General features: G+C 41.0%; 1 protein-coding gene across 1 annotated transcript; it reads left to right on the forward strand.

Moving 5' to 3' along the window:
• Nucleotides 1-283: 283 nt before the first annotated feature.
• Nucleotides 284-6,123, forward strand: nab2 (NGFI-A binding protein 2 (EGR1 binding protein 2); the record flags this gene model as incomplete). Its single annotated transcript, XM_083888567.1, has 6 exons — nt 284-1,189; nt 1,300-1,433; nt 1,840-1,897; nt 2,028-2,130; nt 2,270-2,455; nt 6,026-6,123. The coding sequence occupies 6 exons, from the start codon at nt 284-286 to the stop codon at nt 6,121-6,123; spliced, it is 1,485 nt and encodes a 494-aa protein (XP_083744693.1).
• Nucleotides 6,124-13,875: the final 7,752 nt, after the last annotated feature.

A 13,875-nucleotide genomic window follows, 5' to 3' on the forward strand; every position in this document is an offset into this window, starting at 1 on the left:
TGCTGTTGTGTTATGTTGTGACCAATGCAGCACTCTCCCCAATTAAACAGAATATTGTACATTTATTCTGAACAAAATAGATGAGGGGTTAAGTCCCTGATATATTTTTCAACCTCTGCTCCTAACCGTGCACATACATTTATTTGTTTTGTTTTATTTGTTGAAAATGTCTATTGTGTTGTAAGGCATTTACAGTATAATGTAGTCCAGCTGGCAAAGCCTTTATTAAAATGGATGATCACATTTTCCTTTCTCCTGCCTCATCTACCCAGTGCCGTGTGCCATGTCTCTGCCACGAACACTTGGGGAGCTGCAGCTTTATCGGGTGCTGCAGAGGGCCAACTTGCTGGCCTACTATGAAACCTTCATCCAGCAGGGCGGTGATGATGTGCAGCAGCTCTGTGAGGCAGCGGAGGAGGAGTTCCTGGAGATCATGGCTCTAGTTGGCATGGCCACCAAGCCACTGCATGTGCGTAGGCTGCAAAAGGCCCTCCGAGACTGGGCAGCAAACCCTGCTCTCTTCAACCAGCCTGTTTCTAACGTCCCACTCGGGGGCATACCACTCTTCAAAGTAGATGGAACGGGCACTAGTGGGTCAGCGGGCGGACCCAGGAAGTCTGTGAGCAATGGGCAGCCAGGGTCACCGTGTGAAAGGGAGGACCGGGCGTGTCTTACTCCAATGCACAGTGGGAGTCCGAGAAGCCCCTGCTCCCAGGCCTCACCACAACCACCAGACACACACTACAGGGAAAACCTGTCACCCATGGACCCACACTGGCTCAGCCCAGAGCCAGATGGAAACTGTACTTCTACATCTGGATTAGAGGAGGAGCCGCCCAGCCCACCTCTGCTGTCAGCATGTCCTCCTGGTCCCTCCACATCTCCAAGCCCCTCTGCTTCTTTTGTCCCAGCACCTCTGTCAGCCTGGCCCGGAGGACAGCTGGATGGGGAAACGGCAAGGGCGGTGGTGGAGAGTGTGGATAGACTCCTCAGGACCCTGCCCAGGTCAGATCCTGCAGAGGTGAAGACTCTGCTCAGGATGAACAAGAAAATGGCAAAGACTGTGGGGCACATTTTCAAAATGGGGTCCCAGGATGTGAACAAGGAGGAGGAGATCCGAAAGTACAGCCTCATTTATGGGCGCTTTGACTCCAAGAGGAGAGAGGGCAAGCAGCTCACACACCATGAGGTAATAACCATCAGAGACAAGAGCTGAGGTGAATGTATCGCATCATGCTTCATACTGACCTGGAAAAGAAAATGTCTTGATATTATTTTTTATTGTGCCTCTCTCTTCAGCTGATCATCAATGAAGCCGCTGCTCAGTTCTGTATGCGTGACAATGCCCTTTTGCTGAGACGGGTGGAGCTCTTTTCTTTAGCTCGGCAAGTGGCGAGAAAATGTGCCTACACCTCCACACTGAAGCATGCAAGGTAACCAAACGCATGATCACGCTCATGTATTCAAGGCAGATTAGCATCATGTGTACGAGTGTGAATGATTTCATTCACACTCGTACACATGAAATGTTGCACATGTTTACATGTGGTTACACATGGTTTACGTGAGTCATCCTCTGACAGGTGTTTTCATTTTCAGAATGAACCTTGTTCAAAATACAGTGGGAATTAAAGTCCAACCTCTGTAGTGTCACACAAAACCCTATATTATTGTTTCACACTTTTTTTTCATGAACATAAACACGAGCACGAACAAATCTAAATGAATGAACGTAGCAACAGAGCGCAAACCAGGACTGATTGATTAAATACTGATCTTGTTTCCAGTTTGAAGAATGAGCTTTCACATTCATATGTCTTTGTTGTTTTCCCCCTGCAGGACAAATCCAGATGACATCTGTGTGGTGTCTCAGAAGAGAGTGAGACACGAGGTGAGTGTTCAGAGCAGGACTGTCACAAGTTTCAGTATGAGTCTAACTTGTGGCACATTCTCTAAAACTCCATGTTACCTTTCAGCCGTCTGAAATCGTTCATCAGCACTAAAGTGTCAGTGATGTTGTGTTTTAGGAGACCGTGTCATCACTTCTCGGAGCAGAGGGTTCAGAGGGTTTGACCCAGAGGGCAGACGATGACAGCTTATCTACAGAAAGCCTGGACAGTGGATCACACGGTAAAGAGCTCAAATATGAAGTCATACTAATGTGTCTTCAGTAGATCACATCTTCTCCTTCTGACATCCTTCCTGTTTGTTTAAAAATAAATTTTTGGAAGAGGACTGCATTAACACCCAGCTCTGTCTGTCCTGTTAGACACTGGCTCACAGTGCAACCAGTCTCCTTCCCCCCACCCCCACACTGACACCTCCAACCCCACCAGCTGGAGTCGCCATCTCATACAGCAAACACTAATGGACGAAGGGCTGCGATTGGCTCGGATGGTGTCGCATGATCGGGCTGGCAAGATCAGCCTAAGATCAGAAGGGACCCGCTCCACAGGTGACTTTTCAAATACTGACATAAACACTTTATGTGTTTAATAACAGATGTAAAATAAAAGTGTTTTGTTTTGTTTTTTTACAATGTTTACTCATCAGCGAAGTTTAAGGAATTGTTCAGTATTTTTGTTCATGTACTTGCTGTCTGGCAGAGAGTTAGATGAGAACTCTCTCGTCTGAAAGATAAAGTTGGTATAAAAATTTACGTGAACGCTTTTTTAATGTGAATCCCGGAGATTTGCCGTTTGACAGGTGCCAAGTTGGGGTTTTGTCAATGTGGGCCCCATACAGGTTATAGTTGGGGTCCCAAGTGGTTTTGTCCATGGTTTTCATGATGGCCCCACCCACATTTGCCCATTTAAAGCTCACGCCCACTTTGTACCATTTCCAGGCCACTTGGGTACGGAGTGGGCATGAGCTTGAATTGGGCAAATTGCAGGTCCCCAATGGTTTTCAGTAACATGGCCCCCACATGAGAAAGCCTATGTGTGTGTCCACTCATATGTGCTGTGGTTTACTGGCTATTTTTCCTCTAAATGGGAACATAATTTACAAAATGAACATCATATTCCTTTGAAAAATATCTGAAACTAGCAATCGAGACCTGTTATGCCTGTTAATGTTTACTGATGTTAATTAAGAAGAGAAAATGGTTCATATTCCGACAGACTTCCATTCAAACAGAGTTCTTTTTAGTGGAGTCGCACCAATCATCCTATTTCTTAGGCTTTGTTTTTAAACCAGAGGGCTATGTACTTTTATATACAGTCAATGGTGTGAACACACAAAGCTAGCAAGGCTCCAAACTTAACTTAGTTAAGTTAGTGATGTCAGCGTTAGGTCCGTCCAAAAGTAAACTTTAGTGCTTGTATAAAGCTTTGTTTTTCGAAACAACAATTCACAATTTAAGTCAGGGTTATATGTTGGACTATTTCTAAAATCATTTAAACAGAAGAGGACGTTTACATTTTGTTAATTAAGTTTCAACATACAGAAGAGCGAGGCTAACTCTTAAATCCAGTTTTGTTTACAGTCTTAATGCTTACAGTCTTAATGTTTGTGGTGATACATTATTATCACAAATATTCATCCGCTGGATATATAAGTTTAAAACATTTTGAAATAGTCACAGCAAAAATGTACATATATTCCTCATATATATGTTTTAATATGTATGTTTATTGCATCAATGGAAACATAGCACATGTACATGTACATACATTACATTTGCGATTGGGAAGAAACACATTTCCCTAAATGTTTTCTTTTTTAATTGAGAAATCAATGGATAATTGAAAAGCTTGATGTTGATTTTGGGCTTGAGTTGAAAATGACAGAGGCTCCCAACCTCTCGTAACAATGAATATTTTATAGCTCTACAGCTTGAACTTCAGTGAGTCACATTCTCTCTGAGGTGACGCCTCCCACTATGCACAAGTGAACTTCACCAGACTGTAAATTAGAGAGGATAGACGTTAGAAGGGGAAACAGAAGGAGGCGGGGAGCAATAAAGAGAGAGGAAAAGAGTGAGAGATGAAGGGTGAGGGTCACACTGTTGTAACATTTCTTGAAAAAGAAATAAAGCAAGTAATCTGGGCAAGTTAGTCTTTCTGGGCTGTGAAAGTCAGCCGAGGAGATGAGGCGATGAGAAGGAAGCCAGCAAAGATATGAGGGGGTGGGGGAGGAGGAGGGATAGGAAGTACTCCGTGGGTGGCAGAATCGGACCCCCCCCCTCCTCTCTCAGCATCAACTGACGTCAGAGTGTGTTAGGTGTGTGGGCTGAAGGGCGGGATGGATGGGGCGTGGGGGCGAGGGAGTGGGAGGTAATTGGAGGGGTGTTGCATTGAGTCACCAAGCGACAGTGTGCAAAAATAAAACCTGTGGGCAGGGAAATGGCACAGTCTTTTTTATACAACTTCTCCCTCTACCAAAAGAACTGCGGAAATAACAAAAATGACATATGTTTAATCGCTGACGATTAATCTCCCTCATGTTGGCTTTGTTGTGTTTGTTCTTTCTCTCTTACTTGTCTAAGTTCCCTCCTTCTGTTTATCTCTCATTAGTCACAACTGTCTTTCATCACGTCACTTTTTCTACCAAATTTTGATGTTGGTTTCTCCGATCACGTCATTCATCATTCAAAACCATGAATATACACAATCCTCAGTCCAGTAAATCAAACCACATTTTCTTTTCATTTGTATGTTACTTCATATGTGCTAATACATTTTTGTGGAGTTACAAGTAATTATTGTTCATATATCATTATTATATTATACACTGAAGTGTGTCAAAGCACATGGACACAATAAATTGTGTACAAATAAATCGAAGGAAAACAGATTTCAAACATTAAGATACTGAGTAAAGATGTCATTACAAAGTCAAATGTTTTTTTTGTAGTAGTTCTTCTTTGCAACCGAATGTTCTGCTGTAAAAATATAGCCCATAAGTGTCATTTGGCCGACCTCTTCACTACCTCAAAAATGATGAGCCTCTGCAATACTGGTAATTTATGTTTGTTTGTTTTCATTCAATGCAATAAACAACAGAAACAAATCTGCAGAAGGAAATTAATTGATTTACTTTCTTTTAATAGTCTGCACTTAAAGGCCCATTGTGTGAGAATTAGTGACACCTAATGGTGAGAAGGCAGAGTGCAACAAATGGTGCTTTCACATGATTCAGTGCTAGCACTACTCTACTCAATTCGACTCTACTTGGTTTGGTATCATTCATGTTGTTTTCCATTACTTCGGTATAGCACGGCTGCATGAAACTGCCAATACGCGACACAAACACACAAACTAGTGACGGGCAAAGCAGTTGTTTCTGGTGTTTCATTAGAATCAGTTAAATAATAAGTTCAGCAGTGTTGACGTCACATTTAGTATTGGCCCAGCTCGCTTGTATCTCGCCACAGCAGGTACCAAAACAATATACTATCCCTAATAGAAAAGCAAAAAACGAGTCGAGGCGAGTCGTGCTAGAACTGAACAATGGAAAAGCACCAAAATGCAACAAATACTCCACCGCTCACTCCTCCCTCTCCCACGTTCTTCAGGAAACTACAGTGGCCTCTTCGTACAGAGAGGACGCAAACACTCATTCACCACTCTCTCCTTTCTTTCACTCTCCCACTATAGCTGCCATTTCTTTGTTAGTTTATGCTTTGGGTTTATATGGGAAGAGCTGTTTTTTTACGTTTCCATAATAAGCTTCCATCTTAAAATAGATGGACTGCTTTTGAAATAAGGTGGAGCAAGATGGTGGCCTCTGTAAAGAAAAGTCCTTGCGCAAAGAACATAAAAGTGATATTACACTTAAACACTCCTACGTATGGGGGATATTTTTTTAGATTTTGCCCATAACCCCACCTTAGTCTTGCACACTGGGACTTTAATTGACCTAATATTTATAGTGTTGCAGGCTTTAAAAAAAACGATCCACTCATCAGTTACAAAAGCACTTGCCTCAGCCTTAAATCTAGTGTCCAGTGCTCTTTATTTCTATCTACACTTGTTCTTTGAACAGCTCCGGCGCTCATCTCAAACTTTACATCTCTCCACAGACCATGACAGTAAAGTGGAGAAGCGGAGCTCATTACCAGCGTGCAGGAGCAGTAGCCCGTGCATCACCAAAGACAACTCAAGTCACCGAGGGAAATGAAAATGCTTACAGGTTAACAGGGAACTAGTTGTGCTCAACCTGCCATTGAACTCCCTTCAGATTGTGCTGTTAATGAGCAGGCTTTTCACACACATGTACTTCACTGACATCACAAGCCTCTGATGTTGAGAAAACACTCATGGACTAGAAAATTCATCAAGTAAATGGCAGATTTTATCAGCAGTTAAGATCATAAACCATAAATAAAGTTAAAAGGTAGGGGAGACTCTAGTTTTGTTTTGTCAGGGAAAAATCTGATATATTTTTTTTGTTTTTGGAATCTGCTTAAAAAAGAAAAACATCCAACCTTTATCAGATGAAATATACTTGACACAGCAGAGGGCACTGCAACTTTAAAAATGAAATCTGTTAACTTCGCCCAGCCCGAGTAGACAGACGACAACACAGATTACTCACGTTATTTTAAGACTATGACAGATCCTCACCCTCAGGAAACAAACTCATGTGCTGGTTTTTGACACACATCAGTGTGGAAGTCAGATTTATTCCGACGTGAACGGTTTGCCTTGACATGCAAAGACAAGTTATGCATGAGGAGCTGGAAAACGATTAGCGTTATGTACTGCAAAATGATTGACATTTCCCACAGCATAATGACACTTAAACACCACGGGGTAGTTTCAGAAACATTTTGTTCTTTGCTGCATCATCTAATGAACCATTATTATGATTTACTCCCTCACTTCCTTGATTAAACAATTTTGGACAAAAGGCCGGATAATATTTGTAGAAGAAAACACTTTGAGGCATTAAAATGGTTTGATTTGGAAACATTTATTTCTAAAGAATACAGACACTTTGATTTCTAAGTGAAAACAACACTGTCTTTTCTTTTCATGCAGTGAAGTCAGGTTTCAAACATTGTGCCAGTTGTACAGCCTGCATTCACAACTAAATATTACAGGTATCACGGCATTTACCCATCAAACATTTGATGATTTTGTTTTGGAGATGTAGTGGAAACCCATGGCCTGTGGTCGTCTGTATATGGAATCATTTCTTTGGTCATAGATGTTGACAAGGGCAGCCTCATGATGTTTGTTTTTTGAAAAAGAAGTGAAAAAGAGAAAACATGCAGAATATCATGGTGCTTGAGTTTTCATAAAGCAGCTTCGATAATTTATTTCAACCTACTGGCCACAATCAGGAATAACTGAATGATGTTCAAACTCCATGTTTACTTCAAGTGTTGATAATGATTATGTTAGGATTTCTGAGTATGTCAGTGAGGTAGCTTTCTGTGAGTCAGTGACACCTGCCTGTCCCCTGAGCATTAGTAACCTCAGTTTATTATGTTGCTAAAACAGATTATTTATTTTGTTACATCTCAATAAATGTTATTTTATTGCTTAAATCCACAGTGTGTTGCACAGTTTGTTTGCTTTTTTCTACTCTGGCTGCAGAGCCAGCGACACCTTTGCTGTCATCTTGTTTGTTTCACTGACACTCTGCGTCGACACTGGTATGACTCACCTGTGCCAGTGATGTTATCTGGACTCATACATGCACACATGCATGCACACACACACACAGATGACACATCGTGAAAATGGAGACCAAACATAACAGCTTTAAGATGTTTAAACCACAAATAATCTTTAGTTTATTTCAGTGTAGTCAGTGTATTTGTAACAATCTTAAACGTCAAAACTGGGTTTGAACATTAAATGTTAAAATTAAGCATTGCTATAATTTACAGTTATTAATGCCTAACACTTTGGTCCACACATAAATATGACAAAATAACATTATTTAATGGATTGCCTGGACATTTTGTGAAGACATTCATGGTTCCTACAGGTTACATACAACTGTCTTTTTCTCTAGCGCCACCATAAGGTTGATCTTGTGCATTTTCATGAATTCAGCGACACACTGTCACTGATACCAAGTGGATCTTTTCAGACCAAATGCAGAGCTCATGACACTCCCATCAGCCTCAGCTGTCAGTTGCTAAATGATAAGAATGACACTCTCCCATGAACACTGAGTTCAAAGCACAATAACCGTGCACCCATTCCTCTGAAGTCCTCAAAACCTGGTCATTATGTTAACATGCATGTTTAGCTAAAACAATTTTCCCTGAGCTTTCTGACCATATAAGAATGATCACATTTGAATTGGTTTTCTTTATTGTGGTTCAGAGAGGAGCATGTGGCAACGGAGGAGGGGAGGCACCATCATCAATCAGCTGTCAGCACCATCAATTAGGGACATAAATATCTGAGGCTATTCTTAGCCTGGGCTCTTTCTTCTTGTACCATAGATCTGAGCAGCAGCCAGCTGATTGGTTTCAGGCTCCACTTCAGACACGTTAATTTAATGACTAATTGTCTAAATAATAAAATATTTGTAAATACTTCATTATGCTGACAGGATGAAGAAACAAGTTATTCCAAGTAATATGTACAATATATTATCACATAATGACTGCTCCATAACTGGTATTATTACAACTAGAATCAGATACCTGCATAATCTTTTGGGTATAGCTAAGCTATCATTAACAAATACATGTCATTTCTTTAAAGTTTGCGGTCAGAAATCTTAAAAACTGGACAAATAAAACCATAAATGTAGATGAAAGTGACAATATTTGGTCATTTGTGTGAACTGAGCTATTTTAAAAACTTTCTTTCATACTTTTGCATATAATGTGAGCACATGAAGGCTTTTTCTGCCTCTTAATTTTTCAACATTATTGTTTCCAGAGATCAGGTTAACTGATATTTGAGAGACAGTTTGACTCTCTTACTTTATTTCCAAACTGTCAGTTTGGAAATAAAGTAAGAGAGTCAAAGGTGAGATCTTTTGGTCACATGCAGAGGAGGAGCAGTGATCATATTGGACAAAGGATGATGATGATGGAGGTGCCGGACATGTGGAAAAGAGGAACATCACAGAGAAGGTTCATGGATGTTATCAAAGAGGACATGAGGGAGAGGGCAAGACTGAGGCAGATGATCCGCTGTGGTCGAAAGGAGAAGAAATGAACTGATTTTTTTACCATGCTCTATCATGCAAACACATTAACACACTGTATATTAGAACAATAAGTTTGATCAGCCGTGTCTAGGTGATGTGGGTGTGGAGATGTCGCAGGAACTCTCCTTTGGTGGTTGTATCTCCGGGGAAAACTGCCTGACAGAAGTCGCAAACGTGAGACTGCAGCGCCACGTCTGACAACAGCAAACCATCAGCCTGGTCCATGAAGTCATGGCCTTGAGAGATACCGTCTGACAGCTGCATCTGATACAAACAAGTACACGTCAGTCAGGGACTTTGTGATGAAGAAGAATGCGCTGTGTTTCCATCATGGTACAGTTTGGTTTGGTACAGTACGGTATGGTTTGGAATGGTAAAGACCTGGGGCAGGCTTGTGTTTTGACTCAAGAACAGTGCCTTTACTTGGTAGGCAGGGTGTGGGCTGTGCCCGATGGCCATGCAGCGTGATGTGTGACAGCAACAAATGGCGACATTGAACACGACCCACCCTGACCGTACCCAAAGGAAGGGTGCCAAAAGAATGGACTGGTTACTTTGACTGTACCAAATCAAACCGTTCCACTGGGTGGAAACATGGCTTTAGAGAACCCATGGGCACACATGAGATTTTTACCCTCACTGTGTGCAGACTTCTGTCTCTACGTGGACAATCCACTTGCCCTGCATGTTTGGACTCAGTGGATGAAGCCCCCTGCCGCTTGGATGAGTTCAGGGTTGACATGGGTGCAACAAACTGCTCCAGCATCCCACGCTCCTTTCTCCGCTGAGGCAAATTCACACCTAGTTTGGACATATCTTCAGCAAGGAGATCAGACCACATCCCCAAGTTTCCGGACGAGCCATCAATGCCACACTGTGATTCAGGCTTAAGTGCTGTTGCCGTTACCAGTTGTGGCTTTTCGTGGAAAAACAGAGGGATTTCTTGTGTACACTGGACAGGGATGGACATCAAGTCACTCAACTCCCCATTGGGAACAGTGGCACCTGCAGAAAGACACATGCTTTTGATTTGTGTTCAACAGATGCATGTATGTAAATATTAGGATTTGGTTTCTTAGCTACGTACTTAGATTTGGACCTTGCTGTTTCTGCAGGGCTGCTGTGAGTTGATGCAACAGAGCTGCTTGTCTCAGACAGAGCGACCTCAGACGGAGGAACTGCTGGTACAGTTCACTGTATGCTTCCTCCATCTCACCAGCTCAGGGATCTGCAGTGAGATTTAGAGCAAAGTAGTGTTGGGTACATGACCAAAAAACAACACACAGTGTGAAGCACTGTGATGCTGTACTTTGGAAAAATAATCAGTTCTAAGAGGAAGTTGTTTAGCATGTTCACCATAATTATATTTTTAAATCCATCACCATGCTCACAGAGTTTGATTCTCACAAACATACATTCAAAGACACTGGTAATGCAAAAACTATTTCCAGTCTTGTTTTCAATGTTTATTTTTCCCACTATCCCACAGAAATGATGTGAACACCAAGGTCGTCGACCTCATTGACATTACATTTGTGCAGTGACGGTAAATCCAGTGACATGAAAGCACCACCCTCCACAGGAGCATATGCATTTTCTCATATGTTTACTCTGTTTTTGCTCTTCTGTGTTTTACCATCCAGCCACGCAAACGATCTTAACCTTGTTCATTGTACAGAACAAATGAGATGAGTCAGTGCTCTGTTTTTGTTTTCCTCGTTCCTTGTTTCTTAGTTCCCTGTATCGTGTAATCTAATCTTGCTCTTTTTGTGATAGTTTCTAATTCTCTTTCTTGGGTGAGAGACCTGAAACGGACTGATTTAAAAGGATGTTATACCTGTACCACATCTGCTGAACAGATTTCTAGAGGACAATATATTTTATGAATGAAAGAAACTTAAAATGATTACTTACAACAACAAAATGAAACATAATAAAAACCCACTTTGATCCCACAGCATCTTCAATCTACTTACTCTTTGTAGGCTCGCCTGTCGGATGTTGTTGCTAAAATCCAGGACTCCTCATCATTCCTCACCACAGCAAGATTTCTCCGTTCGTTTTTTCAATCAGGCTTCCTGTTACTGCGGAATCAGACACAACATTTAAACACAGACTGTAATCCACTCACTGAGCATAGCCTGAAACAAAGATGACGCTTTCCCTGTTAAGCTAATGGAAATAATGCTTTACTGATGTAAGATTCGTCACAGTGGGAACTGATAAACAGAAGGAAGTAGCACTCGAAAAAGGAGAAGTGAAACCCCTGTCAAAATAACAAGGAACATGATCTCTCAGTTACACTGTCACATGACTGTCACGTGACAGGTTTTTTTCTAATATAAGAAAGTGCAGTGTCATAAAAGTTGTCCTCTGCAAAGTTAAGATTTGTTATTAGTGAGACACATCATTGTCATGAAGACCAATGAGTGTGCGTGACTATGTGTCCACTCAAGAATATGTTTGAGTCGAAAGATTTAGTCAAGTATAACTGAGGAGATTATGACAACAGCACATTCAAACTCAAATTATTGACCTCCGCCAAGGAGGTTAATGTTTTCGCCGGAGTTTGTTTGTCTGTCTGTTTGTTAGTGACCAACATAACTCGAAAAGTCATAGGGGGTGGGGGGTGGGGCTGAGCAGCATAGGCGGAGGTCTGCACTCTCCGAGTGCTTTTCTAGTGCAACATCCTTGATTGGAGAGTGATGTTGCACTCCTCCTTTTCTATGTGTTATTATTGAGCCTCTGTTTTGGTCAAATGTGAAACATTTACACTTGACTATCATTGGTAATGCTAGACGCAGCTGATTCATATGTTGACCTAGAGCAACCTCTTAGTGGGCGAAAGGAGAAAAATGTATTTCCCACGGCACACCTGACTATCCCTCACATTTCAAAAAGAAACAATTGTTTTTTGCTAATATTTTGATTTTATGCACTTTGACTTACACCTTTGTCAAATATAACTATAACTATTATATTCCTGAGCAGAATTTGAGGTACGAGCACAAGACATTTTAGTTTGAAATCATAAATATTGTGGTCCTATTTGATATTGTGGTCCTATTTGCCCTTTGCACGCCTCAGAGTGCATACAGACAAAAATAAAGTGCATAGTAATAGCTGTAACAATGTTTTATCTTTAAAAGTAAACATAAATGGGTTTGTTTTTATCACTTTTTTATACACATTTTGATGTGTCTTACATACATTTGTCCAGAGCTGAAAATATTACTCTATTAATCAATTACTAAATTAATTCTCAACAATGATGATAATCAATTAATCGGTTTGAAACTTGTATCATGATTAAAACAAGATTTCTGATAACAAATCATTAAAAGTGAATCATTTCTGATCGATACGATTCGATTATTTGATTAATCGAGAAAATAACCGACAGATTAATTGATTATGAAAATAATCATTAGTTGTAGCTCTACATTTGTCCAAGCTAAATTTCTTGATTTGAAAAAAATGGCCCAACTGAGTTTGTAACTGAATAGGACTGTGTGTGCTTGACCCGGTATTTAAAGGAACACTGCGTAGTATTTATGGGTCTATATGACCCAAAATCCACTTTTTTATATATATTATGTGCTCCTGCATTGTCTAGTCGCTGTATAATAGTTTTTGTTTCATTTTCGTAGTGTTTCAAAAAGTCATGTAAAATAACACTGCTAGCAGCGAGACGCCATGTTTCTACAGGAGCCTGTATAGACAAACCAGAGAGAACAAATCGAGCGCCGAGACGAGGCTGAGAGCGGATCTTTTTAGGCATTTGGAATGGAGGACCACAAGTATTTTACAGCGGATAAAGGAACAGCAGTACCTGACCGTACGCCTGTACCACGGAGAAAGACGACGAGGACGACATTTGACCGGCTGAGGTTACCGTAGCGCTCAGGGAAGGGAGGGGGTGAGCAGAGGAGCAGTTTGTTGTTGTAAATATCAGCCTCTCCTCTAGATGTCACTATGAACTACTTACTTCACCTTTAAGTGTGCTGCATTCAAATGGGGTTGTTTCACAAGACAAGCACATAATGGACACTACCCGTCATATTCACGACCTGTTAAGTTTCTTAACTAAGTTTTCTCAACAAAATCCCAGCTCTGATATTCTGTACACGATGAATACGTCAAGACTTCCAATTAAATGGATCACAGCTTCCACTTGAGTGGCAGACAGTAGATCAAAGCAACTCTCTTGCTGTTGTTCTTTTGTTAAAAGGCTTCAGACAAACCAGTGTTTATATTAGTCTAGCATTTCCACAACGTGGAATAGCATGAGCTGTGAAAGCTCCATAATGACTCAGAAAAGACTCAGCTGGTACTGTAGAGGGCTGTGTATGGTCAATAATCTGACAATACAGGTCTTAATACAATAAACTGGGGATACTTTAAGCAAGGCACTTTTTTCCACCCAAAATAGTTTATTTGTAGAAAAGCTTTCGTGCTAAAACATTTTTTTAAATAACATGGGTTATGCATAAGTAATAAACAGTTTTCTTTGTTTAGTGAAAGGAGCAGGAGGAGGGGGACAGAGTCAGATGGCCAAAAGCCTGAAGCCAGAACCACTGTCAAGATTTTTTCAAATACATCAATACGGTGCTTCAAAGCATTGATACAGTATCCCAACATGAAATACTGCAATATCTCTGTGTTTAAATACTCTTTACAGACCTAATTACAGCACAATTAGTAATGTCAGCTTACTGACGTGTGTGTCTTTCAAGTGGAAGGTTG

This window comes from Microchirus variegatus, assembly GCF_963457635.1.
Source record: "Microchirus variegatus genome assembly, chromosome: 4".
NCBI classification, from domain to species: Eukaryota; Metazoa; Chordata; class Actinopteri; order Pleuronectiformes; family Soleidae; genus Microchirus; species Microchirus variegatus.